At 51.3% G+C, this 27,186-nt stretch overlaps 1 protein-coding gene across 3 annotated transcripts in view; it reads right to left on the reverse strand.

The window, feature by feature from the left end:
* Positions 1-27,186, reverse strand: part of ATN1 (atrophin 1) — a 220,025-nt gene that overhangs the window by 85,606 nt on the left and 107,233 nt on the right. For all 3 annotated transcript variants that reach the window (XR_015297639.1, XR_015297640.1, XM_086932919.1), the window contains exons 5-7: positions 3,278-5,967; positions 2,577-2,799; positions 31-739 (exon numbers count right to left, since the gene is read on the reverse strand). Coding sequence is in view for 1 of the 3 variants with exons in the window: in XM_086932919.1 (XP_086789045.1) it covers positions 31-739; positions 2,577-2,799; positions 3,278-5,967 (3,622 nt within the window). In the remaining 2 variants the exon portion in view is untranslated. The remainder of the gene's footprint in view (positions 1-30; positions 740-2,576; positions 2,800-3,277; positions 5,968-27,186) is intronic.

The following is a 27,186-nucleotide window of genomic DNA, read 5'->3' on the forward strand; positions in this document are numbered from 1 at the left end:
TGGTGGCTATAGCGCAGCAGTACAACTTACCTGCGTGGATCGCATCCTGCTGGTGCAGATGTAGGTGTGAGTGGATATGCGAATGCTGGTGGTGATGAGGCGTTACATTTAGCATCTGGAGCCGCGCAAGTGGGTCATTGCTGAGTGCCGCCACCCTCTCGGCATGCTGCCGCTCTGCTGCCAACCTCTCTCCATAAGACATGTCCGGCCGCAGAGCTGGCCCGGCTGCCAGCGCCAGTCTCTCTCGCTCCAGGGGCCCTAGCCCAGGGTGGAAAGGAAATGGATGCAAACCAGGCCCTGAAGGAAGGGAAAGGGTGCCGTGGCGCTGGAAGTGCTCAATGCTGCTGGGCACAGGGTGCATCTGGTCCAGGTCGCCGGGCTTGACCTCAAAGCCAGGCTTCAGCCGTTCCCGTAGGTCCCGGTCCCGCAGCTCCCGCTCACGAGCTTCCCGTTCCCTCAGCTCACGTTCCCGGGCAGCTGGGTCGCTTCCGTAAATGGCCGGCATGTTGTAGGCCAACAGGGGGTCCACAGCACCCATCGGTACGTAGAAGGGGTGGTTGCGGTTGGTGGGCGACATGACATGGGGTCGGGCATACTCACTAAGAGTACGAAGTGCAGGAGTGTCCGGCCCAAGGTAAGGGGGCACTGTAGCAACAGCACTGCCCTGTTCAAAGGTGGGTCTATGCGATACAACACTGAGCTGCTGGCACTCTGCCACCCTGCTCTCCTGGCACATTTTCTGCAGCATTAAAAAAGAACAAGAAGATAAAAATAATATTAAAATAAGCAATAATATGGATTGGCACAATACTAGTAATATCTGGAGAACAGCAGGTGGGATTCTCTGCATATTGAATGCTTTGTCAATCTGAACAGAAAACTCCCTGTGAACCTGGAATCTACATTCTAGTAGGAATATCAGACACAGATGAGCATTGAGGATCTCAGTTGCATACACTGTGAAGGGGTTCCCGTTATCCTCACCAACTACAACTTCTTGCGCACCATACCCTGGACAAGTACCACACAGTTTTGGGTTCCTTCTCTGCCTTTGGAGAAATTTCCCAGGAGATTACTCCTTACAAAGTATTAGGCGTCTGCTGGTCTGATTAAAGACTCTGGACTACTCTATGCAAGGCTTGCTTCTAAGTGTAGGAGCCAAGTACGAAAATATATATATATATATATATATATATATATATATATATATATATATATATATATATATATTCTTTAGTGCGTTACCAAACAATGATGTAAAAATGTAAAATTAAATAAAAAAATTAAAAAATCAGCAGTAATCCTGGTAGGAACCTAAACTTAGGAGAAAAGTGTTAAACAATTCCAATCAGAAATACATTTTTAAGAGGCTCAACAATATAACTGCTGCTAGTCAAAAACACAGAACTTCCAGTGAGGATGCAGCTCTGACAAAGGCAGGTAAATTAAGTATTTTATGCGCTGCAGAAATGGCCTATGTGGTAAATTAAACTGGCCTCCAGGGCCACATGGTTGTGACCTCTATTGTGTTGATAAGTGAGCAATTTTTTCCAACTATTTCCTCATATCTGGGACAAAATCAACCTGTTTCAACCCTGCAGTGGTTCTACCTTTTCTAAATATGGAACTACAGACGATAACTTGTCTCCCTTCAGCTAGGCCCGCTCAACTCAACAGGTACCTCAACTCCGCTTTTTCTCCATGATGCTGAAATGACTCTTAGTTCATCTACTGACTTTTTATCTTTCTTCCAATAATCTTATTAAACCGTTGCATTCTGGTTTCCATGTGCTACACTGTAGGAAACAGTATTATAGCAAGTCAAAACAATAACCTTTCAGGCTAGGGTGCGCATACATTATGCAAAAAAGAAGAAGATAACTCTGGGTAGTACTCAAGTTTAGGTGGAGAGCAGCTCCTGTATAGCACACCCAGCGACACTTTGAATCTGCTCACCTCAAAGTCATTAAGCATAGGATTAGCACAGTGCCATCCACGCTGAGCTGTAAAATGACAGAAGCTTTTCACCACTTCAGGCACAGTATTACAGCTTTGCATTGGTATATTAGTGTAATGAAACAGATATTTGAGTTGAGCAGATTCAAAGTGTTGCTCGTGTTGTAGGGTGCTTTATATAGGAGCTGCTCTCCACCTAACCTTGGGAACAACCCAGAGTTTTCTGCTTCTTTTTTTGCATAATTGCAAGGGGTGTGATGATGAGTGCAATTAGTTTAGGCATTCTATTTTGCTCTTCACACTTCCTCTACTTTATTTTTTAAATTTATTTTTACTTACACACTACACTAATCTGGCTCTTACATGCTAGTCAGTCTGTATGAGAGACACATCCAAGAAACAACTCAAAATGTAAAGATAGAAGATTACACCAGTCAAGAGTTGTAATTCTCAAAATAAAGACACTTCGCTTCCTGTTAGTTTAAATCACTTGCTTAGTGAAACAAGTTTCATAACCTAGTTCATCTCGAAGACAGCCCCTGTTCACAGTTTGAGGTACACTACATTGTTGGTGATTTATACAGCGATGTTGGAACTGTACAGGGCTGAGTGTAGCATACCGTGCTCCTCTCCAGCTCGCGCTCCTTCTCGCGCTCTCGCTCCTTCTCCCGCTCGCGCTCTCTTTCGCGTTCTTTCTCCTCCCGCACCTTCTGTTCTGCCTCCCTCCGTACCTTCTCCACCAGGTCAGCCCTTTTTTTAGCCAGCTTTGACCCTTCCAGGGGGACAAAATACAGATCGGTCCGAGAGCAGGAGTTGAACCCTCTGTCAAGGTGCTTGTTGAACCTTAAAACAACAGACAGACATGAAAAATAAAGAGATGTCTATGGGAAGGTATAAGATACAGTAACACAGAAGCACACAGAAACAGCAAATGCAATAAGACTGAGAAAGATCGGTGGGAAGTGAGAAAGATGCATGAATACAGTAAGTACATATTAAGCGAAAGACCTGAATAAGAAAGAATCGTATAGAGGGAGCAGGCAGAAAGGAACAGCAAGCTAAGAAAGAGAAAAGACAAAGCATAAGAAAAAAAGTAAATATTAGCCTGAAATACAGACAGTGCAAGTAGGACAGAAGAAAAAATTGACAAATACTATAGAAGACTTTGGAGCAAAAAAGAAAGAAAAAAGAAAGCAGGAAAATGGAAAGTAAAAAATAAAAAAAACACGGTGTAATGAGTGTGGAAGCTGAGGATGCATATTTGGTCCATTCGCAACCCAACCTGGCATTATACAACAGGGAAGAGCATATGTCTCCTTACCTGGCCGATTGACTTGCATGACTGGCCATGTCCACCACCTTTGGTGGTGGAGAGGGGCTGCGATGAGGAGGCATCGGGCTTTCCACCGGCTCATACTCTTCCACAGGCTCCTGCTTGATCTGAGCTGCAGGCATCATGGGTAGTGGTGGAGGCACGTCCACAGGTGTGGTGGGCTGCTGGGAAGGGGCAGGTCCACTGTGGACAATTAATGGGCCATTGCCGATGTGGACTGCGGCAGGAGAGGCCGGCTTGTGTGGTGGAGTGGCCGGCTTGTATGGTGGAGTGGCCGGCCTGTAAGGTGGGGTGGTTGGCTTGTATGGTGGAGTGGTTGGCTTGTAAGGTGGCGTGACCGACTTATAAGGTTGTGCAAGGGGAAGCATGGGTGGGGAGGCTCCATTATAGGATGGTGGTGTAACTGCCCTGAAAGGGGGCATTGCTGATGGAGGGGTGGTGGGTTTGAAACCCGACTGGTTCATGCCTTGGTATCCAGAAGCGCCTGCCACGGGCCCCAGGGTGTTGTTAGGAGCGCCTACCTTATAAGCTGGAAGAGCCTGCTGGGTGGGGCTGGGGGATGGCACTCTCTTGAAAGTGCTTGGTCCAGAGATAACAGCCACAGGCGGGGATGCTGTTTTGAAGGCTACTGGTGGTATAGGCGCTGCAGGCGCTGCAGGAGTTGCAGTGGCAATTACTGTGGAAAGCGTGGCTGGGGCTGTTGTTACTGGGATTGGGATGTGGGTGCTGCCCAGAGAACCACCCGTGGCATGAGGGTGTGGCAATGGAGGATGTGGCTGCGGTGGTGGGGGCTGATTGACGAAAGGATAGGTGCCATTCTGGACCCCACTGGAGTGGGATGGGCCAGGGTAGTGCCCTTGGCTAGGGATGTTCTGATTAGTGGGTGGGGTGGCCTGGCTATAGGAGGTCTGACTGTGGTTGCCACACTGTGGGGGGTAGGGCCGCATAGAGGACAGTGAAGGTGAGAGGGTGTAGGTGGAGGGGCTTGGTGAGGCGGTCATTAGATTGTGGTGGGGTTGGTTGCTGTACATGGGATGAGAATGCTGTTGGCTGTTCGGTCCATGCTGCCCTTCCATGGCGTGGGGGTAGCCTACGGAGGTCTGAGAAGGTCCAGTGGGAAAGGCATGGTGTTGGTGGTGTGGCTGGGATGGGCCCTGCTGAAGCTGCTGCTGAAGCTGCTGCTGCGGGTGCTGTTGCGGCTGCTGCTGTGGGTGCTGTTGCGGCTGCTGCTGTGGGTGCTGTTGCGGCTGCTGTGGTGGGTGCTGTTGTGGCTGCTGCGGTGGGTGCTGTTGCGGCTGCTGCGGTGGGTGCTGTTGCTGCTGTGGGTGCGGCTGTGGGTGCTGCTGGGGCAGTGGGTGCTGCTGGGGCAGTGGGTGCTGCTGTGGGTGCTGTTGGGGCAGTGGGTGCTGCTGGGGCTGTGGGTGCTGCTGTGGGTGCTGGTGCAGCTGTTGCTGCGGTGGTGGTGGTTGCCCGCCTGAGGGTGGGGGGCCTTGGGCATGCGAAACAGATGAGAAGTTTGTATGGCCATTCGGGGGCAGTGGTCTATTGTAGGATGGGCCTTGGCTCCAGACAGGGTGTGAAGGGATCGAAGGCTGAGTGTACTTTGGCGGCTGGTTGGAAACGGAGAGGCTGGTAGGAGGGTAGGCATGACCATAGGGCACTGTGTGACCTGGAGGGGCCTGAACGGGTGGGTACTGAGATGAAGAGCCACTCGGAGGGTAAGAATACCTCAAAGGACCACCTACTGCTCCAGGAGTAGACTGAGTGTGGTGGTGTGCCTGGTTCCCAACTGGGATGCCCTTCTCTGGCCCAGAAGCAGGGAGAGCAGGCATGCTGGGCATTGCAGCTGGCCCCCCTTGACTCAGTGGAGGACCTCCCGTTGCCTGGGAGGGAGGAAGGTGAGTAGATGGAATGGGCTGGCTGAGTCCTGGGGAAGTATTGAGCGGTCGGAGGGCTGGGGGAGGTGGAAGGTTAGGTGCCACATGCGGGTACGGGACGGGGGAGCTCCCATGGGGCTTCTGGGAATTCAAAGTGCCAGACAGCGAGATGGGGGTAGTGGGTGGTGGATACTTGACAGGAGGATGCTGGTCTCTCCCCTGGTCCCGCCCATGAGACATAGTCTTGCCATTTGTCTGGCCTCCGGGAAGGACACTGGCCCCATATATCTGCGGATGGGGGAGCGACTGTGGCAGTGACACTGGAGAAGTGATGTGGGAAGAAGGCAGAGGTGAAGACTGGGTCTGGAAGATTCGAGAGGCCTGGGGCTCCACTTGTCCCTGCGGCAATGGTGGCTCCCCCAGGGATGCAAAGATCCCACCCTCCTGCCGCTTAGAGCCCGGGACGGCGCCATGGTCTGCCAAAGGTGATGCCCCTAGGTGTTGGGTAGGGCACGATGCTGATGAGGACGATGACACAGAAGGAATGGATGAAGCGGTTGGAGGGCTAGGAGGAGAAAAAAGAGGAGGGTATGCTTTGCACGGTCCCTGGGAGATCACAGACGAGTCGGAATCACTCTCGACACTGCCTGGGCTGTGGACGCTGGGCGAAGTACTGCGGTTGTCCTGGTCAATGTCCCGAGGGTCACTGCTGGCGTCATCATTCACACTGTGTCCGTCCAGACTGTCAACATCAGAGGGGGAGCATGGAGGTGGGGGCCGAGGAAGTTCTGGTGGCTGTTGCTAGACAGGATGATAAAGAAAAGGATTGTAAAAGAAGTTAGGCCCTCACAGGCAAAGAAAGCCACGTGGAATGCATAATAAACCTGTCCAAATGGCAGAACAGGAAGAAGGCCATGAAACAGTTCTGCTGAAAGACCAAAATGCTCTATTCTGATGCAGTACTGCCTGCAGCCACAGGAGGACAGTGAGGAGTTAGCTACATCACTATTTCAAAGCTCCTCCCACATGCGGGAAATGCTGTCACAATAGGTCTGAAAACATAACCACAATTAAACAAACATTCTAAAAAGCACATTGTTGGTTAATGTTAGAGATGCACGACTGGGGAAAGAACAGTTTTTTTTCTCTATACTAGAAGGCCCCTTTCAAAATCACAGATCAAGGGAATCAGAGTTCCTGGGCATCCCACACACTGGTGACTCCTGGACATCATTTTCTGAGTCCTGTCACCGCACCTAACTACCAACCTGATAACCCAACTGTCTCCTACAACCAGTTGCAGTGCAGACTATGCCACAGCATTCTGAGATTGCACCCCCAAAAGGCCAGCCTAGGCTGGGTTTTTTTTTTTTTTTTTTTTAATTTTTGAAGACCTTTATTGTGCATATTGCAAAAGAACAAATACGGGCCTACAACCTCGCGGCCGGCCACAATACTTATGAGCACAGATATCAACATTACTGTCTCCCGACTGCATCAAGTGACACAACAGCCGTTAATAACAGTGACATTGGAAAGGACATACCACAGGGAGAAGGATAAGTGAGGTCAAATTTTAAAATTTCTAATAAACAAAAGTCAATAAAGGATAAGTATAAAGGAGATCCGAGTCCGTACATTGAGTCCACATGAGTAGGCAACAATAGAAATAGCATCAATTATGAAGAACTCTTCGTCAAAGCGACAGAACAATATAAAACCCAATCGGACAGCAGAAGCCAAACTCTTGCCGCTCCCAGTGCCACCCACTCCCAACCATCCTCTATCACAGACCCAGAAAGGAAAACAGTATAAGAAAGCGCAAATAAAGAAGAAAAAAGGCCCATAGAAACTAAACACGAAAATTAAAATCTACCCCCCCACCCTGCACCAACGCGGAGGCTATGGCCTACCCCCCCCGACAATGTGCCTGTCGCCCCATAAAGAACCCGAAATATAGTTCAAGCAAAGGAAGAAGAAAGAAAAGAAAGAAAAGAATGAAATGTTACCATGAAATATAGAGAGTGAGAAAAGGCCATCCTAATCTATGACTCTCAAGAAAGAGAAAGAACGGGGAGGAGCCTATACGTCACTAAAACACCCGAAGTTCCCGGCCCTCCCGAGCCCCACAGCAGAAACATCGGCCACTGTTAAAGCATCAGTACAGTATCAAACAATCCTGCAATGCAAATGCGGAAAAAGCATCTTACTACAGGCGCCCATTAAATCGTTAGACTGATCCAACCCCAACCCCACAGCCAGCAAGATCAGGCAGCAGGAAGAGAGCAGCTTAGCCCTGACCAGATCGCGGATAGGACTGCACATCAACTACAGCAGGAGAGCCCTTCCCCCCTTGTACATCAGGATAACATAGAAAAACAGCGTACGATATGCGCCCACCAAAAAACGTTAAGCAAACCCAACCCCATCCCCTACAGCCAGCTAAATCAGTCCGCAGTGAGAAAGTAGCTCAGCCCTGGCCCGATCTCGGGCGAAGTGTCACGCCCACTACATCAGGAGAGCCCCTCCCCCCGTGCACATCAGGATAATATGGCTGCCTGTGAGGAGAAGCAGGATCCCAAAATGGCCGCCGGCATCCAACACAAGGTCCTTTGTCCTTCCCGATTAGGTCCGACAGGGCATCAATAAAGTATCGATTCGGCGGGAGGAGAAGGAAGGGCCCCCAGTCGATAGTCAACACACAGGATAAAAATTGCGCCGCAGAGCCACCCATTGAGCTCGGCGGTGCAGGCAACATGAAGCCAGGCTCAGGGGGAAGGGGAAACAATGTAGAAGTCACGGAACGTAGGGGCTGCCAGTCGAGGGGTCCGATTGAAACATCCACAAAGCCAACTGCAGAACAGGCATCGGAAACCATTGTGTCATCGTAGGGAGGCAAGGGTAAACCCTCACTCAGCTGGGGGCAAGCACTGTGTTCGCGAGCCTCTGTAGATATCATGGCGTCCAGTTGATCACACAGTGCTTGAAAGCCAACAACTATCTCCGAACGGAGATCACGGAGGGCAGCAAGGATAATGCCATAGGAGATTGCAGGCTGATGTTCTCGTAAGGCGGGTGCCGGCGCTGGTTTTCGCAGTTCAATGTATCGCTCCGGCAAGGCTCGGCTGTCCACAGGCAGGGGTGCGGTAGCTCTCCCCAGCCGAGGGAGAACAAAGGGAACCATGGCGCCAGTAATAAAGTAGCGGAGCTGGAAGAGTGCAACAGTAGCGGCTGTCGCTGGGGAGCTTCAAGACCACCAGCGGCAAAATTAGATCAGGCACACCTCCCGCAAGACGTCTCTCACCCGGTTAGGCAAAGGGAAGGGAACAATCGTCAGCGCTGATGTGGGTCGCCAAGCGCCGTGCATCTCTCACCTCCCCAGCAAAGCGTAGACACACCACCGGCGGGTTACTCTAAAGCGGCCGTTTCGGTAGAAGCGTGGTCCGCGATGAGCTGCAGCAGCAGTGCGGCGGCGATTGCCGCGGATGGGAAGGCGCCTTCGCTGATTCATCCGCGCTGTCCAGTCGAGCCGATCACATACAGGCACCCAGGCGCCGCCGATGAGCGGCCATGGAAGCGAGGGTCCGGGGCGGGAGATCTGCAACCAGTTTCTCCGACACTCAGCGGCGCCGGAAAGTCGGAAGAGGGACGGTGCACTCAGCTCGTCCTCGCACACATTTCACCGCCGAATTCAGCCAGGAAGAGTCTCAGGATATTGTTGCGGAGCTCAAGGGCCGGCGGAGCCGGGCGACTACACGTCCGCTCCGGTCGCCATCTTGGCTCCTCCCCTCCCTAGGCTGGGTTTTAATTACCTTGCACCCCTTGCCCTGGTTTGCGTACCATTTATGTTAACTTCTGTAAAATATTATGAGTTTATTCTTTTGCCTTTTTTCTTTTTATTGAGGAAAGTATAACATTTTCTAGTCCATCAACAGTCTCAGAAATATTTGAATTTGGCTCAGAACTGCACCACTCGCCATGAATCAATCATGCATTTGACTATTTTACTTTTCACAAAATGAGACATCAGCAAGGAACTATTCCATAATCCGTAAAAATCAAACCAAAGTACACCACCACAAGACAAACAAGGTGGTGTGATGCTTCCCCACAAAAGAGGCAACACACGAGGGGAATTACTTTGAAGTTTAATCTTCACAATAATGCAGGTAACAGCATCACCAACCTCGGCAGAAACAGATTTTTCCATAACTGCCACATCTGGGATCCGCAGCTCTCCCCATTCCACATGACCTCACCAGGTTCGAAATACATCGTGTTACTCCTGGGTACTTTATAAAGGCGAGTCACGACACTTCTCCATAATCTCTCCACCAGGCGTCTTTCTATTCCTAGAATGTGTGTGGAGTGTGTGAGCAGTAACACCAACTAGCCCAGATGAGTTTAAAGATAAAAATCTGTAGAGACTGCAAGGAGAATATCCAGTTCAGCATTTGAATGCTCCAAGTTGATACAATGTCCACCACAATCCATTTTTCTTGAGTTTAAAAATAGTACAAGGCACTATGAACTTGGGTCCTCCCTTCTTCATTTGTCATGGCCTCCTTACCCGCATCACACCATAGACCTTCCAAATCCCTTTAAGCACCCTCTATTCTTTATCATATATGAGCTTGAACTTTTGCTGCTATGCAAGTCGCTTTGGTGCACGTACCCTCACATCTAGTTTCACACTTGTGTATGTCACTCAAACATGCTGGATAGAGTTTGGTACTCGATACCCTTCAGCTTGGATAGAAGAATGGTGACGCCTGGGTTACATTACTGGGAGCAGTACAGTGAGCCCACCAAGTCTTCCTCAAATCTTCTTTAAAGATTTCTTAAGAATTGTTTGTTATTTGCACACAAGACTTGACCACTCTGTTCATTCGCTCAGCAAGTCCATTTGCTTGTGGTGTATAAAGTGCAGTTTTCAAATGAACAGCTGCCTTTCCCTGAATTTTATGTTCATGTGAGATAAAATGAACACCGTTATCAGTTTCTATGCATCTGGGCCCACCTTTGCTAGGAAATTCCTCTTTCAAGAAAGTCTATAACTAATCGCATATTCACAGAGCTGACACATCTGGTCAACGCTCATTTGGAGGCACGGTCTACCGATAACAGCACATAATGTTCATTCCCATTAAGTTGATAAACTGGACCAAATGTATCCATCCCCACTTTAATCTAGAGCGTCTCAGGGACCACCACTGGCGAAAGTGGAGCAACTGTGTGAGTCTAGTCATTTTATGCACAAAGTACACAGATCACACAATCTTTGACTATCGCCTCCACTTGGCTGTCCATTCCTGGCCACGGCTATATTCCCATCACTCTATCTTGACGAGAATACTGCTAATGTGCCATTCATGCGCCAAACAAAAGATCTTTCCTCTCAAACTTATTAACTGCTGTTTTCAATAACATCCGCACTCAGGTGGACGCAGGGCATACCACACTGCTGGTCCTACTTGACCTCACCGCAGCTTTCGATACCCTATCCCCTCTGAGGCTGGTTGAATGTCTGAGAGATAGGGATCGGAGGCTCTGCCCTGGAGCTACTGGCTTCCTTTCCCAGTGAAACTTGGTCAAATCTATTCAGCCCCAAATCCCCTGTTGTGTGATGTTCCACAGGGCTCCTCCTTGAGCCCGACTCTTTTTAATATCTATGTGGCCCCGTTGGCTAAAGTGGTGAGATCATTTGGGTTGGAGGTGTTGTCCTATGCTGATGACACCCAAATAATGGTGTCCATCACTCACAGTATTAGGGACTGAGCCACTAATTTCCAAAACTATATACAGACAGTCTCCCCCTGGATGGTGGAAACTTTCATGAAACTGAACGGGGAGAAGACTGGGGTCTTGATCTTTGGCGGCAAACGGGACATCTGGTCCAATGAGTGGTGGCCGGACACGCTTGGGAGCTGCCCCTGTCCTGTATCCCATGGGAAAAATCTAGTGGTCATAGTGGACAATTCCCTCTCTATGAGCCTGCAGGTTAGCAGGATAGTTTCCACCTGCTTTGGGATTATCAGGATTCTCAGGAAAGTCTCCCACTTCCTGTCATTTGCCTCATGCAAACAGGTTGTTATTGCCTTGATAATGTCCAGATTGGAATATTGTAATGCCCTCTATTTGGGCATTAATAAAGGTTTGGTGCGACGTCTGCAGTTGGTGCAGAATGCTGCAGCCAGGCTGGTGATGGATCTACCGAAATACCACTCTGTCTCTGCCTCTCTTATTACGCTGCATTGGATTCCTCTGGACCGAAGGATCTTTTTTAAAACCGTCTGCCTGACACATAATGCCTACTACGGCTTAGGTCCTGACGGTATTAAGGCAATATTTCAACGCTATGTCCCCACTAGCCAGCTCAGATCTGCGAATAAAAATCTTTTAACGGTGTTAAGGTTTAAAGAGGTAAAATGGGGAGGCAAAGCTTTTTCTACTGCTGCTGCCAAGCTGTGTACACTCTCCCTGAAGACCTCACTGGCCAGGTGTCACATTCTCTCTTCTGTAAAGCCTTGAATACCTGGCTTTTCACACAGGTCTCAGTCTGAGCATTTCACTTTGTCTGCACATTGGTTTCGCAATAGCGCCTTGACGCCTTTGGGCAAAGTTAGCACTCCTGAAGTTAAATCTTCATTCATTCACATTAATTCCTCATCACATAGATAACTCATCTTTAACCCTCAAAAATAATTTCGCTTGAGATAAACCAAAATGACAACAAACACCATTACATCTCGACACACTTCATCCTTTTCCTTGCTCCCATTTAGTATTCTGTATTGCATCTTCTTGCACCCAGCTCATCAAATGTACATCTTCATCATAACAATTATTCTCAAAGGAATCTGTTGCACAATTCCACGCATCTGGTCCATACTAAACATGTAAATCACATTCCTCCAGAGCTTCCACCCAATGCTTAATACGTAGAGTAATTTTTTCAGCACCCTTTAGAAAGAGAATATTTGTACCAGGGGGCCAGGCCTCACAACAAATGGAAGACCCCCATAAAAATTATTTAACATTCTGGATATCCCAAACAGATAATAAAGACACTCCCTTGATCACTGAACAGTACTTTCTGGCCCCATTAAGAAAACTTAATTCATCAAGGTCTCTTAATGGGGCCATCGTTCTTCTGGGGCCATCGTTCTTCACCCTCAACCCACTTAGTCAAGACAGCACTTTGTCCACTTACACTCGTATTCATGGTAAAGATGGTATTCCTCTGCACATCAAAATTACAGAGAGTAGGCATTTTTCAATCTTTTTTTATGGAATTAAAAGCAGTTTCACAGTCTAGTGACCATGCAAACTTGGAGCGTTTCCTGGTGAAAGATCATTACGGTAACACCACGCCGGAAAAATGGACAAAACTGCAATAAAATTCTGCCAATCCCAAAAGTGATCTCACCCGATCTTTATCAAGAGGGCCTATATACTGGTGTCTCATTGTGTTGATTATGACCGTCCACTGTACTACTCCACAAAATCTATCTCACATATAAGTACACGGATGGTATAACAATAAAAGGGGAGGTATGAAACCAGGAAGCATTGCTGTGTTAACACGAGAACCCTCACTCACCCTCATGCTTCATAATTTGCTCCCCTCTTCACAATTGGACCGCAAGGTATTCAGTGCGGGCTACAACTCCCCCATAGTAGAGGAGAGGGAGCGTTTTTTTGTCATGCAAGCTAAGGTTTTGAGATGGACAGAGTGCAAATTAAAGTGTGCGAGTTAAAACTATCTTAGTCTGTGAAAATTATTTTTATCCTGGCACCCCCAATGGATAGGCTAAAACCAAGTTAAGTGAAATAGGGATATAGATGTCCCCCCTATGTTATGATCTTGTCAACATATTTCTGCCTATAAAGAACAAAAGGTTCTCAGCATTCATCAGGACCAAAATGTATGTCACTCTGCTTAAAGTGTGTTAGAGAAAGTAATGAAAACCATACTTTTGACCCTTCGCAGAAGCGGCAGTTGAGACCGACAAGAGTTTAAATGCCTGCCATAAAGGGACTGATGAAGGTGATGTATAATTAGTAGTTTTAAAATTAATCATGTGGACCTTACTAAATGCCGGTACCACATACACAATCAATACCACAATCAACTTGATGCATTAAAAGTTATCTCAAAACCCTACCAAGATCATCACTATCTGACACAGACCACAATGCCATCTTTGAAATACAACACTTGAGAAACCCCTTTTAAAACTCTTTCCATGACAAGGTGGAAAGAAGCTGCTGCAGAGGCTAACCCACAGGGCATGTGCTGAAACCACGAGCCCCCAGTGCTGTCACAAACATGTTAGGTGCCATAGGCATGCATGGGACCTGATGATAAGCAGACAACAGGTCCAGAACAATGAAACATTTTATCTTCAGATACATTTCCTAAGGTCTCCAAAATATTTGGAAAGGTTTAGTGGTCAACCCATATGCATTACTAAGATCCCAGAGGTTGACAATTTTTTTTGCGTTTACCTCCATCCTTAGCCATCAGAACAACAGGTGTAAGTCATTCTAAAGACTCAATTTAATCAATATAATTGTTTAGCCACTTTGTCAGTTCATACTTTAACAGTCTCATTATCAATTTGGGAACCCTTCTCACTTTATGGACACAAGGTTTACCATTACAGATCAAAATTAGTTTGTGTTCAAACCCTTTCAATATGCCCAGTTCAAACTTAAATACATCAGAAAATTCACTACAAATGCCATCACATTCTCCCACATCAGCAACAATCTGGACTTGTTCTGGTGTGTTGGGACTGAGGATTACGCCCATATGTCTTAGGTGACGCCACCTAAAAAATGATTACCTCGTTTGTTCACATAAACATTACACCCACTGTTTCTATCTCAGAATTTGATTTTCATGACTGTACATCTCTGTTAAACTACCAAGCGTGCACATATCTGGCACAGCAGTAGCAGCAACATAATATGTATTTCTAAAGCTCAAGTTCGTAGAATATTGGCGCTATATAAACTAGTTTCCATGGCACTCATTGCATCAACTCAGTAGGAAGAAAGGCTTAGTAGAACAGCCTAGAAGAGAAATTGTGTGCTTGAGGTCAACAGAGATTCTTGCAATGGATGAATTAATTCACTGAGCCACCAGACCCGGTGAAGCTTCACGACTGCAGATTCAAATTACAAGGAGTATAATATTCCCAGCTGCCTTCGGATGGGAGGTCTTCTCTTGAACTTCAGTTCAAATTTTCTGCTAAACAGGGGCAACGTAAGAGATCAGGGCAGCACAATGACTAGCTGAAATTGTCTCTGGCTCAATCTACATCTAATTTTTCTACCCAAAGCGAGAATCTGACCACTACTCGCTCCACCCGTATCCACATGGACAAGTGAAACATTTCTTTGCTCGCATAGCATCTTTACCCTGTTGGACAGGCCTCCTGAAGGGGCCGCTCCCTCCCCGCGTAATAAGAACCCGAACACCGGCTCTCCCGGTGTCACCCGAAGAACCACCCCGGCAACCCACAGAAGCAACCCGCAACCCGTCCCCAACGGGACGCCTGCTCCCGAACACCACGACATCGGCCGGCCCGGGCCACCTTCAGCAGCATTGCCCCGGCCCAGCCGCCATCTTGGACACTGCACCACGAGGCCGCGTGGCCTCAGCTTGACCCCAACCCTGGGCCTGGCCGGGCCCCGACCTCGAGGCACCACCATCCACCCGGGAGGTGAAGAGACCACTTGGCAGGTCAATGGGAGAAAGGAGTGTCGATGGCTCTCCCCCGCCAGGTGCCGATCGCCCCCAGCCTCCCCGGGCGCTGGCTCCACCCCCCTGCTGGGTGTCTGGACTCCCTCATCCCGGACCTCCCGACCTCCAAGTGCGAGGGTCCGGACATCAAAGGAGACCAGACCTATAACTGGGGCAGCTCCAGAGCAGGAAGGCAGTTGTATCCTGGAGTCGAGAGACACCTTGAAGAACTCATCCTTGACGGACTGCTGGCGCTGCCGCAGCCCTGCCTTGTGAATCATCGTTCCTGCCTGCTGGCGCTGCCGCGGCCCTCTGCAACCTACACCTTCGTCGGGACCTGCTGGCGCTGTCGCGGCCCATCCGTGTGAAACATCGTTCCTGCCTGCTGGCGCTGCTGCGGCCCTCTGCAACCTACACCTTCGTCGGGACCTGCTGGCGCTGCCGCGGCCCATCCTTGTGTGAACCATCGCCTTTGCCTGCCGGTGCTGCCGCGGCCCTCCTCAAGTGAGACTGATCATCCTAGCCAGCTGGCGCTGCCGCGGCCCGACCTTCCAGAATTCCGAGCTCGAGGATTGTGAGCTACCCATCTTGCCAACCCATACCAGACCGGTACCAAGACTGTCCCGCTACCCTTTTCCCCTCAGAGACTAGAATTAAGAGGACCCTTGTGTCCTGATCTCACTGTATCGCTGATAACCTTGCTTCAAGAATCGTATATAAAGAGTGTTGACCTCATCCTTGTGTGGTGTCCATCTGTGGGGGGGAAGTTACTTGTCTGTACGATCGCTGGAGACGGTCCTCACCGGAGGCCTCTCCCCCGTCCTCGGCCGACCCTCCCGGTCCCCGTCTAACATTGGTGGCCAGCGGCGCAATCCGAACCAACGCGTAATCGTACAGAGAGTAACTCACCCCACGACTCAACCACAATGACAACCAAAGAGAGCGGAGCCACGGAAAAATTCCAGATGGAGAAATTAGAAGAGTATAACCACAGAGAACTAAATCAGTTCTGCATAGAACTAGGCATTGCTACCACAGGACTGAGCACGAAGGACGACTTCAAAAAGGCCCTAGAATCTTGGGCAGAGACGGGTACGGTCGTACCCCCAGACCAAAACCTCGAGGCGCCAGAAACGAACACCACTCCGACAGAAGGAAGGAGATCGGGTCTCTCCCCGGAGGAGATCCGAGAACGAGAAAAAAGCAGACTCCATGAATTAGAGCTGGCACGACTTCGGTTGGACGGAGAACTGAAATTGGCGGAACAAAAGATAACATTGGAACACTTGCGGCTCCGAGAGGAGCGGGAAGAGAAGCAAAAACAGAGAGAGTTAGAAGAGAAAAAACTGGCCTACGAACATGAGCGCAATCTAGCCGAAATAGAGCTTCGGAAACAGAATAAAGACCTTGGGGTGCCCGAGCGCCCAAACACTCCTGGCACTACAGACCCTAAAGTCCACATCCTCAAGGATGTCGTCAGAGAATATTATCGGAACGACGATATCCAGCAATGGTTCAAAGCCTACGAGATAGCCATGACCTCCCACCGGATTTCCCGAAGTGACTGGGGAGCCGGGTTATGGGGGAGGTTCGTCAACGAAGGGCGCGACGCCCTGCTGCAACTCCCGGACCATCAGATGACGTCCTATGACCACATGAAGGCCGCCCTCCTCACTCGATACGGGCTCACGCCCGAGATGTACCGCCAGCGGTTCCGTGACTGCAAACGGATCCCGGGTACAACTTGGGTGGAGTACGTGAACTTTTTCAGCAGGGCATTCGAGGGGTGGATCAAGGGCAGCCAGGTAACCACCTACGAACAACTCTTTAACCTCATTGTGTGGGAGCACCTCTCCAACAATTGCTTCGTCGAGCTCAGGCAGCACCTCCTCGACAGTAAACTGACTGAACCTCGGCAGCTCGCCGCCGAAGCTGACCGATGGGAAAGCACTCGAGTTGCCCGAAGCGGGCCCAGCGAGCCAAACCGAACCAACCAAGGTCCCCATCGCCCCCGAGGAGGAGGAGGCCAGGGTCGGGGCAGAGACGCCGTCCCGGCGGCTCCCGCCAGCAACCCCCCGCCCCCGGCCGGCAGGGGACACCCCCCGATGCGTCCGGGGTTCCGAGCCAACGTTACTTGCCACCGGTGCCAGCGGACCGGCCACTATGCCAACGACCCTAATTGCCCAAAGAATCAGAATCCTATACCCCGCCAGGTCGCTGCCGCCGCCCTGGGAGAAGAGCAAGCCCCAGAGGATTATGAAGAATACGAACAGGAACAGCCCGAGTGGGAACCAGCCGCCATGACCCTGGCCTGCCTAGGGGAAAGAGACATGATTCCGCGGGCTCCCCTACCCGCCAATACGAGAAAATACAGCCAGTGGGTGAACATAAATGGGCGCAAGGCTGAAGCCCTACGCGACACCGGGGCTAGTGTGACAGCAGTCCGCTGTCATCTGGTGACCCCAAAGCAGATCTTGCCGAACGTCCTTTGCCCCGTCCGGTCAGCCGACAATTCAGAAAGGCTGTGTCGGATGGCCTGCGTTCCCTTCGAGTGGGGAGGAGTGTCCGGAATGCTGAAGGTGACTGTCCGTGATGATGCCCCAGTGGACTGCCTCCTGGGGAACGACCTTGAAAGTTCCCCCTGGGCAGCCGTTGAAAGAAGAGAGCACCTGGGGATGTTGGGCCTCCCTGAATGGGCCTGCATAACGACCCGGTCCATGGCCGCCCGCGCCATCTCCAGTCCCGAAGAACCCGAATGGCCAGAACCTCCTCCCCCGATCGTCCCGGAGGGAGACGCCCTAAGTGCCAATCCCCCAGAACAAGACGGAGAAGGGCCCGTGCAACTCCAGGACCTCCCCGAACTGGCCCAGTGGCGTCAAGAGGGTGGTCCCACCCAGGAACAATTCCGACAAGAACAGAAGACCTGTCCCTCCCTCGAGGGACTCCGGCAGCAAGCCCTCGCCCAGAGCGCAGGAGACACCGCAGGGGCATACTGGATTTATTGGGACAATGACCTACTCTACAGCGAGCAAAGAATTGCTGAGCTAGGGGCCAGTCGGGTGCTGGTGGTGCCCCTCCGCTTCAGAGACTTCCTTTTGAACTTAGCGCACGATTTCCCCCCTGCTGGACACTTGGGACAAGACAAAACATACAACCGCCTGGTGACACACTTTTACTGGCCCAAAATGCGAAATGATGTCTCCAACCACTGCCGGGCCTGCCCCACCTGCCAGGCCAGCGGGATGAGCGACCGAAAGATCAAAGCACCCTTGCAAACCTTTCCCGTCGTCACCACCCCGTTCGAACGGGTGGGAATAGACATCGTGGGACCCCTAGACCCCCGAACGGCCCAGGGGCACCGGTTCATCCTAGTCCTGGTGGACCACGCCACCGGTACCCCGAGGCCATTCCTCTTCGGACCGTGACAGCACCCGTGGTGGGCCGAGCCCTGATGGGGATCTTCTCTCGAGTAGGCTTCCCCCGGGAGGTCGTCAGCGACAGGGGCACGAACTTTATCTCGAAATACATGAGGTCTCTCTGGCAGCAGTGCGGGGTCACCTACCGGTTCACGACCCCTTATCACGCTCAAGGAAACGGACTGGTCGAGCGGTTTAACCGTACTCTCAAGGGAATGATCATGGGCCTGGAAGAACCCCTACGCCGCCAATGGGACGTACTGCTCCCGTGCCTCATCTTCGCCTATCGAGAAGTTCCCCAGAAATCCCTCGGCTTCAGCCCCTTCGAACTCCTGTACAGACACCCCGTCCGGGGCCCCCTCAGCCTGGTCAAGGAAGGCTGGGAGATGGCCCCCCAGAAGACCCCTCCGGACGTGTATAAGTATCTCCTGACCCTCCGCAATCAGACCCGGCAATTCAGGGAACTCGCCAAAGCCAACCTGGAGGCCAGTCAGGAGGACATGAAGAAATGGTACGATCAACATGCCTCCTCCATCGAGTTCGAACCCGGCCAGCAAGTATGGGTGATGTCTCCAGTCGAACCTTGTGCCCTGCAGGACAAATGGACAGGACCCTTCAAGGTGATAGAGCGCAAGGGCCCTGTCACCTACCTAATAGACATGGAGTCCACCCGGAACCCACTCCGAGTCCTCCACGCCAACAGACTCAAACCCCACTTCGTGCGCTCGGAGCTCAGCCTACTAATGGCAACAGATAGTGGGATGGAAGAAGACTCCGAGCCCCTCCCTGACCTACTGAGGACCCGTGAAAAAGATGGCTCCGTGGAAGGGGTCAGACTCTCCGAGGCCTTGTCCCTGGAACAACGCCAAGACTGCCGGGCTCTCCTGCTACAATTTGCGAATCTGTTCTCCCTCACCCCAGGGGTCACCCCCTGGTGCCTTCACGATGTGGACACTGGGGATAGTCCACCTATTCGACACAGGGCGTACCAAGTGCCAGAACGGGTGCGCACCTGCATCCAGGACGAAGTCTCCAAAATGCTGGCTCTAGGAGTGATTGAGTCATCCGACAGCCCCTGGGCCAGCCCAGTCGTACTGGTCCCCAAGGCTGCCGCCCCGGGCGTCGCCCCCGAGCTCCGGTTCTGTGTAGACTATCGGGGCCTGAACGCTGTTACCCGCACCGACGCTCACCCCATCCCCCGGGCAGATGAGCTGGTTGACCGCCTGGGGGCTGCCCGCTATCTGAGCATCTTCGATCTAACAGCAGGCTACTGGCAGATCGGCCTCACCCCCAGGGCCCAAGAACGATCCGCCTTCTCCACTCCGGATGGCCACTACCACTTCAACGTGATGCCATTCGGCATGAAAAACGCTTCAGCTACGTTTCAACGACTCGTGAACCAGGTATTGGCGGGCCTCGAAGACTTCAGCGCCGCCTACCTGGACGATATCGCTGTGTACAGTCGTCACTGGGCAGACCACCTTCACCACCTCCGAGAAGTCCTGTACGCCCTCCAGCAGGCCGGCCTCACCATTAAAGCCAGCAAATGTCAGATTGGCCAGGGGTCCGTGACCTATCTCGGACACCAAGTGGGGAGCGGTCTGGTGGCCCCCCTTCAGCTCAAGATCGCTGCCATCCAGTCCTGGCAACCTCCTGTCACCCAAACCGAGGTCCGAGCCTTCCTAGGGCTCACCGGATACTACCGGCGGTTTGTAAAGGACTATGGCAGCATTGTGGGGCCCCTCACAGAACTCACCTCCAAGAAAAACCCCGAGACCGTCAACTGGACTCCGGACTGTCAAGCGGCCTTCGAGAAGCTGAAGGCCGCCATGTGCACCGCCCCCGTGCTCCAGGCCCCCGACTACAGCCGGGAATTCATCGTCCAGACGGACGCCTCAGATCATGGCGTTGGGGCAGTCCTCTCTCAACTCAACGCCGAGGGAGTCGATCAACCAGTGGCCTTCATCAGCCGACGCCTACTGGCCCGAGAGCAGCGCTGGAGCACCATCGAGCGGGAGGCCTTCGCAGTAGTATGGGCCCTCAAGAAACTCCGGCCCTACCTCTTCGGTACCCATTTCAGGGTACAGACAGACCACCGACCCCTGCAATGGCTGATGCAGATGCGGGGGGAGAACTCAAAACTGTTGCGATGGTCCATCTCCTTGCAGGGGATGGACTTCACTGTGGAGCATCGCCCTGGCCAAGACCACGCCAACGCGGACGGCCTGTCACGCTTTTTCCGCCTCGGCGAGGAGAGTACCCAAGGAGATGGGTGACTCTCCCTGCCTTCAGCTGGGGGGGACGCATGTTGGACAGGCCTCGTGAAGGGGCCGCTCCCTCCCCGCGTAATAAGAACCCGAACACCGGCTCTCCCGGTGTCACCCGAAGAACCACCCCGGCAACCCACAGAAGCAACCCGCAACCCGTCCCCAACGGGACGCCTGCTCCCGAACACCACGACATCGGCCGGCCCGGGCCACCTTCAGCAGCATTGCCCCGGCCCAGCCGCCATCTTGGACACTGCACCACGAGGCCGCGTGGCTTCAGCTCGACCCCAACCCTGGGCCTGGCCGGGCCCCGACCTCGAGGCACCACCATCCACCCGGGAGGTGAAGAGACCACTTGGCAGGTCAATGGGAGAAAGGAGTGTCGATGGCTCTCCCCCGCCAGGTGCCGATCGCCCCCAGCCTCCCCGGGCGCTGGCTCCACCCCCCTGCTGGGTGTCTGGACTCCCTCATCCCGGACCTCCCGACCTCCAAGTGCGAGGGTCCGGACATCAAAGGAGACCAGACCTATAACTGGGGCAGCTCCAGAGCAGGAAGGCAGTTGTATCCTGGAGTCGAGAGACACCTTGAAGAACTCATCCTTGACGGACTGCTGGCGCTGCCGCAGCCCTGCCTTGTGAATCATCGTTCCTGCCTGCTGGCGCTGCCGCGGCCCTCTGCAACCTACACCTTCGTCGGGACCTGCTGGCGCTGCCGCGGCCCATCCGTGTGAAACATCGTTCCTGCCTGCTGGCGCTGCCGCGGCCCTCTGCAACCTACACCTTCGTCGGGACCTGCTGGCGCTGCCGCGGCCCATCCTTGTGTGAACCATCGCCTTTGCCTGCCGGCGCTGCCGCAGCCCTCCTCACGTGAGACTGATCATCCTAGCCAGCTGGCGCTGCCGCGGCCCGACCTTCCAGAACTCCGAGCTCGAGGATTGTGAGCTACCCATCTTGCCAACCCGTACCAGACCGGTACCAAGACTGTCCCGCTACCCTTTTCCCCTCAGAGACTAGAATTAAGAGGACCCTCGTGTCCTGATCTCACTGTATCGCTGATAACCTTGCTTCAAGAATCGTATATAAAGAGTGTTGACCTAATCCTTGTGTGGTGTCCATCTGTGGGGGGGAAGTTACTTGTCTGTACGATCGCTGGAGACGGTCCTCACCGGAGGCCTCTCCCCTGTCCTCGGCCGACCCTCCCGGTCCCCGTCTAACATACCCACTTTATGCCATTAGAAAATGGGATCTAATCAATCAACTGCACATGAGTAAGCAGAAGTAGTAGGTTCTGGCTCTGCCATTAGAGAGTTTAGTTTGTTCTTTCTTCTGTGTGTACACGAACAGAAGCTTTTGCTGGTTTCTTAAAGACCACTTCGTAATCCTGCCACTAGGAGGCAGAGCCTGACCACCGGACAAGCAGAAGCAATTGTTACATTTTGTAACCAATGAAACTACCTCTTACAAGAGGGAAGGCTGGATTTTCACCTCCAAATGGAAAAGCGGTTATAATTCTAGATTCATTTCATGGCATCGTCCAAATACAGTTAGTTTATCAACAGGAAGAAGAGCGGTAATAGTAGAACTCAAGAATATTGTAGTAACACGAACTCTTCAACATCGTGAAAGAGCTATCCAACCCCAGCGCAGGAAACAACGACATCACCCCATCGCAAGACCTCTGCAACTCCCTCGCTTCATACTTCCACAACAAGATCGCGGACATACACAACAGCTTCAACAACCAACCAACGCACACCAAGACCGAACAACCACCCCCCACCACCACCCTCCACGCCTGGACCCCGATCAGCACCGAAGACACCATCCGCACGATGAGCTCCATCCACTCCGGATCACCGACCGACCCCTGCCCTCACCACGTCTTCAACAAGGCTGACGCTGTCATCGCACCCCACCTGCGAGACATCATCAACACATCCTTCGACACCGCCACCTTCCCTGAGAGCTGGAAGCACGCTGAACTCAGCGCTCTACTCAAGAAACCCACAGCGGACCCCACCGAACTCAAGAATTACCGCCCCATCTCGCTCCTCCAGTTTCCAGCCAAAGTCATCGAGAAGACCGTCAACAAGCAGATGGCCGCCTTCCTCGAGTCGAATGGATCCCTCGACCCCTCACAGTCCGGCTTCCGAGCCAATCACAGCACCGAGACCGCCCTCATCGCCGCCACCGATGACATCCGAGCCCTGATGGACAACGTAGAAACAGCGGCCCTCATCCTCCTAGACCTCTCCGCGGCATTCGACACGGTCTGCCACCGCACCCTAGTACAGCGCCTCAGCAACGTCGAAATCCAGGACAAGGCGCTGGAATGGGTCATCTCCTTCCTCGACGGAAGAACACAGAGAGTCCGCCTACCACCGTACAAGTCAGAAGCCACCGAAGTCATCTGCGACGTCCCTCAAGGATCCTCTCCGAGCCCCACCCTCTTCAACGTCTACATGAGCCCCCTCGCGGCCATCGCACGCCAACACAACCTCAACATAATCTCCTACGCCGACGACACCCAGCTGATCCTCTCCCTGACCAACGACCCCGCCACCGCCAGAGCCAACCTGCACGAAGGGATGAAAGAGGTAGCCGAGTGGATGACGACCAGCCGCCTGAAACTGAACTCGGACAAGACGGAGGTCCTCATCCTGGGCCCCTCACACTCCGCCTGGGACGACTCCTGGTGGCCTCCCGCCCTGGGCACCGCACCCAAACCGACAGACCATGCACGCAACCTGGGCTTCATCCTGGACTCCTCCCTCTCCATGACCAGGCAAGTCAACAACGTTTCCTCGGCGTGCTTCAACATCCTACGCATGCTACGGAAGATCTTCTGGTGGATCCCCACCGAGACCAGGAAGACCGTCACCCAGGCCCTCGTCACTAGCCGACTGGACTACGGCAACGCCCTCTACGCCGGTACCACCGCCAAGCTCCAGAAGAGACTCCAGCGGATCCAGAACGCCTCAGCCAGACTCATCCTCGACATCCCACGAACCAGCCACATCTCCGGACACCTGAAAGACCTTCACTGGCTCCCCGTCAACAAAAGAATCACCTTCCGCCTCCTCACCCACGCACACAAAGCCCTGCACGACCAAGGCTCGAGCTACCTCAACAGCCGAATCAACTTCTACGCTCCCAAACGCCACCTCCGATCAGCCAACCACGCCCTCGCCGCCGTCCCCCGCATCCGAAGAGCGACTACAGGAGGAAGGTCCTTCTCCTACCTGGCCGCCAAGACCTGGAACTCCCTCCCGACCGACCTGTGCCTGACCCAAGACCACCTCTCCTTCAGGAAGAAGCTGAAGACCTGGCTTTTCGAGCAGTAGCGGCACCCCCCCCCCCACCCCCAGCGCCTTGAGACCCTACGGGTATGTAGTGCGCTTTATAAATGTCATTGATTGATTGATTGATTGATTGATAGTATAAGTCTTCAGAAGAAATGTGCTGATAAAAACAGGGCCCGGTCGCACAGAAGACCGAGGAATTACTGAGGTAAAAGAAAGACAAAAAGTGTCAGGCTGTTTAGCTAGAACTTTGCAGGGCAGCTAAGGGACCAAGCAAAAGGTGGTTAGAAAGGCAGCTCCTCACAGGTGACCAAAAGTTTGCTGAGGGTCCTTATATTTCACGCAGCCACTCTGCAAACATTTTGAACCAGAGCTCAGCAATGCACATCTGAACCCGATGGTGGAAAAAAACAATCCAAGTCGATGCCCATGCGCACTATCTTCAAAAGGAGGAGTCACCTACCTCGTGACTGGATAGACTTCTTCGAACAAAAACAAAGTGCAAACATCCGGACCCAACACTAGATGGCGATCTATGCTTAAGCATATGATCTACAGCTCATATGCCTCGAACTTAATGTTTCTTAAAACTTGGGAGTTCTCCCCCGTCGTGGGAGAGTCATTTATGTTTTTTCTCAGTTCAAGACCGTCATAATCTTTTTGGCAGATCTGAACAAGAAAAAATGTACATCAGAATATACATCCTAAATATTGCGATCCATCTGAGATACTTGGGTCGAAGGCCTGATGTCCGCTGAGTTCTAAAAATCTAAGATGGTGGGTATGCACAAGGGCTTTCTGAGATTATGGTCAAAATCACACAAGGGTTCCAGCTACAGCAACTCTCACATGGTAGAAAACACTAGAAAAACAAAGACACTTCTGGACACAACCACTAAAAGGTGGAATTGTGCAAAGCATGTGAATCTAGAAGAGTTCATGCTGCTAAATTACAGTGGGAAGACAGCCACTTTGGCGGGCAGAAAAGTAGTAGAGTACTCTTTCCACCAAACTCCAAATGACTCTTAAAATGTTCACCCATTCATCAGTTGTTTCCACTTGGTACCAACTAGAGGGCAGAAAGGAAAATGCTACTTACCAGTATGCATCTGTTCTTGGCATGTAGAGCTGCAGATTCTCACACTTAGCATGTAACCTGGTGTTGGGCTCGGATGATTGCATTTTGTTGTCGTCTTGGAAGAAGTCTTTATAGTCACGAGATAGGTGACTCCTCCCTTGGACGATAGTGCGCATGGGCATCAACTCCATCTTTAGATTGTTTTTCGCCATGATGGGAGATGATGGAGTTAGTAGACAGAAAAAAATATGTCCATGTGTGTATATCTAAGTAAGATAGAACTGAACAGATACAGGTTCCGGGGAGGTGGGTGGGCGTGTGAGAATCTGCAGCTCTACATGCCAAGAACAGAGGCTTACCGGTAAGTAGCATTTTCAGTTTGAGGCTTATGAGCTGCGGATCTCACTCTTAACATAGACTATACAGCAGTATCTCCCCTAGCGGTGGTCACCTGTATCTGTTGCAGTAGTTTGGAAAATAGTTTTGAGTACAGCTTGGCCTACAGCAGCTTGCTGCTTGGCTTGCACATAAACACAATAGTGTTTAGTGAAGGTATGTGTTGTAGACCATGTTGCTGCCTTACAGATGTCTTCTAGGGAAATGTTCCCTAAGAAAGCCATAAAGGCTCCTAGCTTGCGTGTGGAGTGCGCTCTAGGAGGATTTGTTAATGTGCGTTTTGCTTTTTGATTGCATATTTGGATACATTTTACAATCCACCTTGCAATACCAGCTTTAGAGGTGGGATTGCCTTTATGTGGTGGAGAGAAAGCTACAAGCAATTGTTTTGTTTTGCGACAGGATTTAGTTCTGTCAATGTAATAAAGAAAGGCTCTTTTCACGTCTAGGGTGTGTAGAGCTCTTTCTGCTACAGAGTCTGGGTTTTGAATAATTAATGGCAACTCCACTGATTGATTAAGATGAAATGGAGGGATGACTTTAGGAAGAAATTTTGGATTTGTTCTGAAGACCACTTTGTTACGATGTAATTGTAAAAATGGTTCCTGTATAGTGAAAGCTTGAAACTCACTTACTCTTCTAAGAGAAGTAATGGCCACTAGGAAAGCTGTTTTCCATGTGAGAAACTGTAGTTCACATTTGTGTAAAGGTTCAAATGGGGGTCCCATGAGCCTAGTAAGAACAATATTTAGGTTCTACTCTGGAAAGGGTGGTAACCTAGGAGGAATGATTCTTTTCAATCCTTCCATAAATGCTTTAATTGCAGGCACTCTAAATAGTGACAAATGTTGTCTGTTTTGTAAGTACGCAGCAAGTGCTGCAAGATGTAGACGTATAGATGAGTATGCTAGATTACATCTTTGTAAGTGTAGTAGATAGCAAATTATATTCTGGATAGAAGCATCCAGAGGATTAATATGATTCTTGGTGCAGTAAATGGCAAACCTTTTCCATTTTGCAGCATAGCAAGCACTAGTAGTGGGTCGTCTGGCTTCTTTAATGATGTTCATACAGTCTGGTGGCAGGTTAAGGTAACCAAACTTTAAGACTTCAGGAGCCAGATCGCCAGATTCAGTTGACTTGGATCTGGATGTGTGATCTCTCCATGGTTCTGCGTTAACATGGATGGGGACAGGCACAGTCTTTGGTGTGGAACTAGAGAGAGTTCTAGCAGTGTTGTGAACCACGGTTGGCGTGCCCATATGGGAGCTACTAAGATTAGTCTGAGAGACTGTTGTCGGAGCTTGTGTACTACTAGTGGGATTAGTGGGAGTGGCGGAAAAGCGTACGCAAATCTGCCTGACCAGTTCATCCATATCGCATTGCCCTTGGACAACGGGTGTGGAAACCTGACGGCGAAGGTTGGGTATTTTGCGTTGCTGTGTGTGGCGAACAGATCTATGCCCAGTTGGCAATCTGATTGTGAACTCCTGGAAGGTGTTCGGCTAGTAGATATATTTTTTGTGGAATGGCCCATCTCCAAATGTTCTGTGCAAGCTGCGACAGTTGCACAGAATGTGTGCCTCCTTGTTTCTGTATGTAGTACATGGCTGTCATGCTGTCCGTCCGGATCAAGACAACTTTGTTTTGTATATGTACTTGGAAGGATTTTAGTGCTAGAAATATCGCTAGCAGGTCCAGGTGATTGATGTGGAGCACTTTTTGTTGAGTGGTCCATCTTCCCTGAGTTGTATGGTCTAGGAGATGGGCTCCCCATCCTGTCAGAGATGCGTCTGTTGTAAGTACTA

The sequence above is a fragment of the Lissotriton vulgaris genome, chromosome 7 (genome assembly GCF_964263255.1).
Source record: "Lissotriton vulgaris chromosome 7, aLisVul1.2, whole genome shotgun sequence".
Classification (NCBI taxonomy): Eukaryota; Metazoa; Chordata; class Amphibia; order Caudata; family Salamandridae; genus Lissotriton; species Lissotriton vulgaris.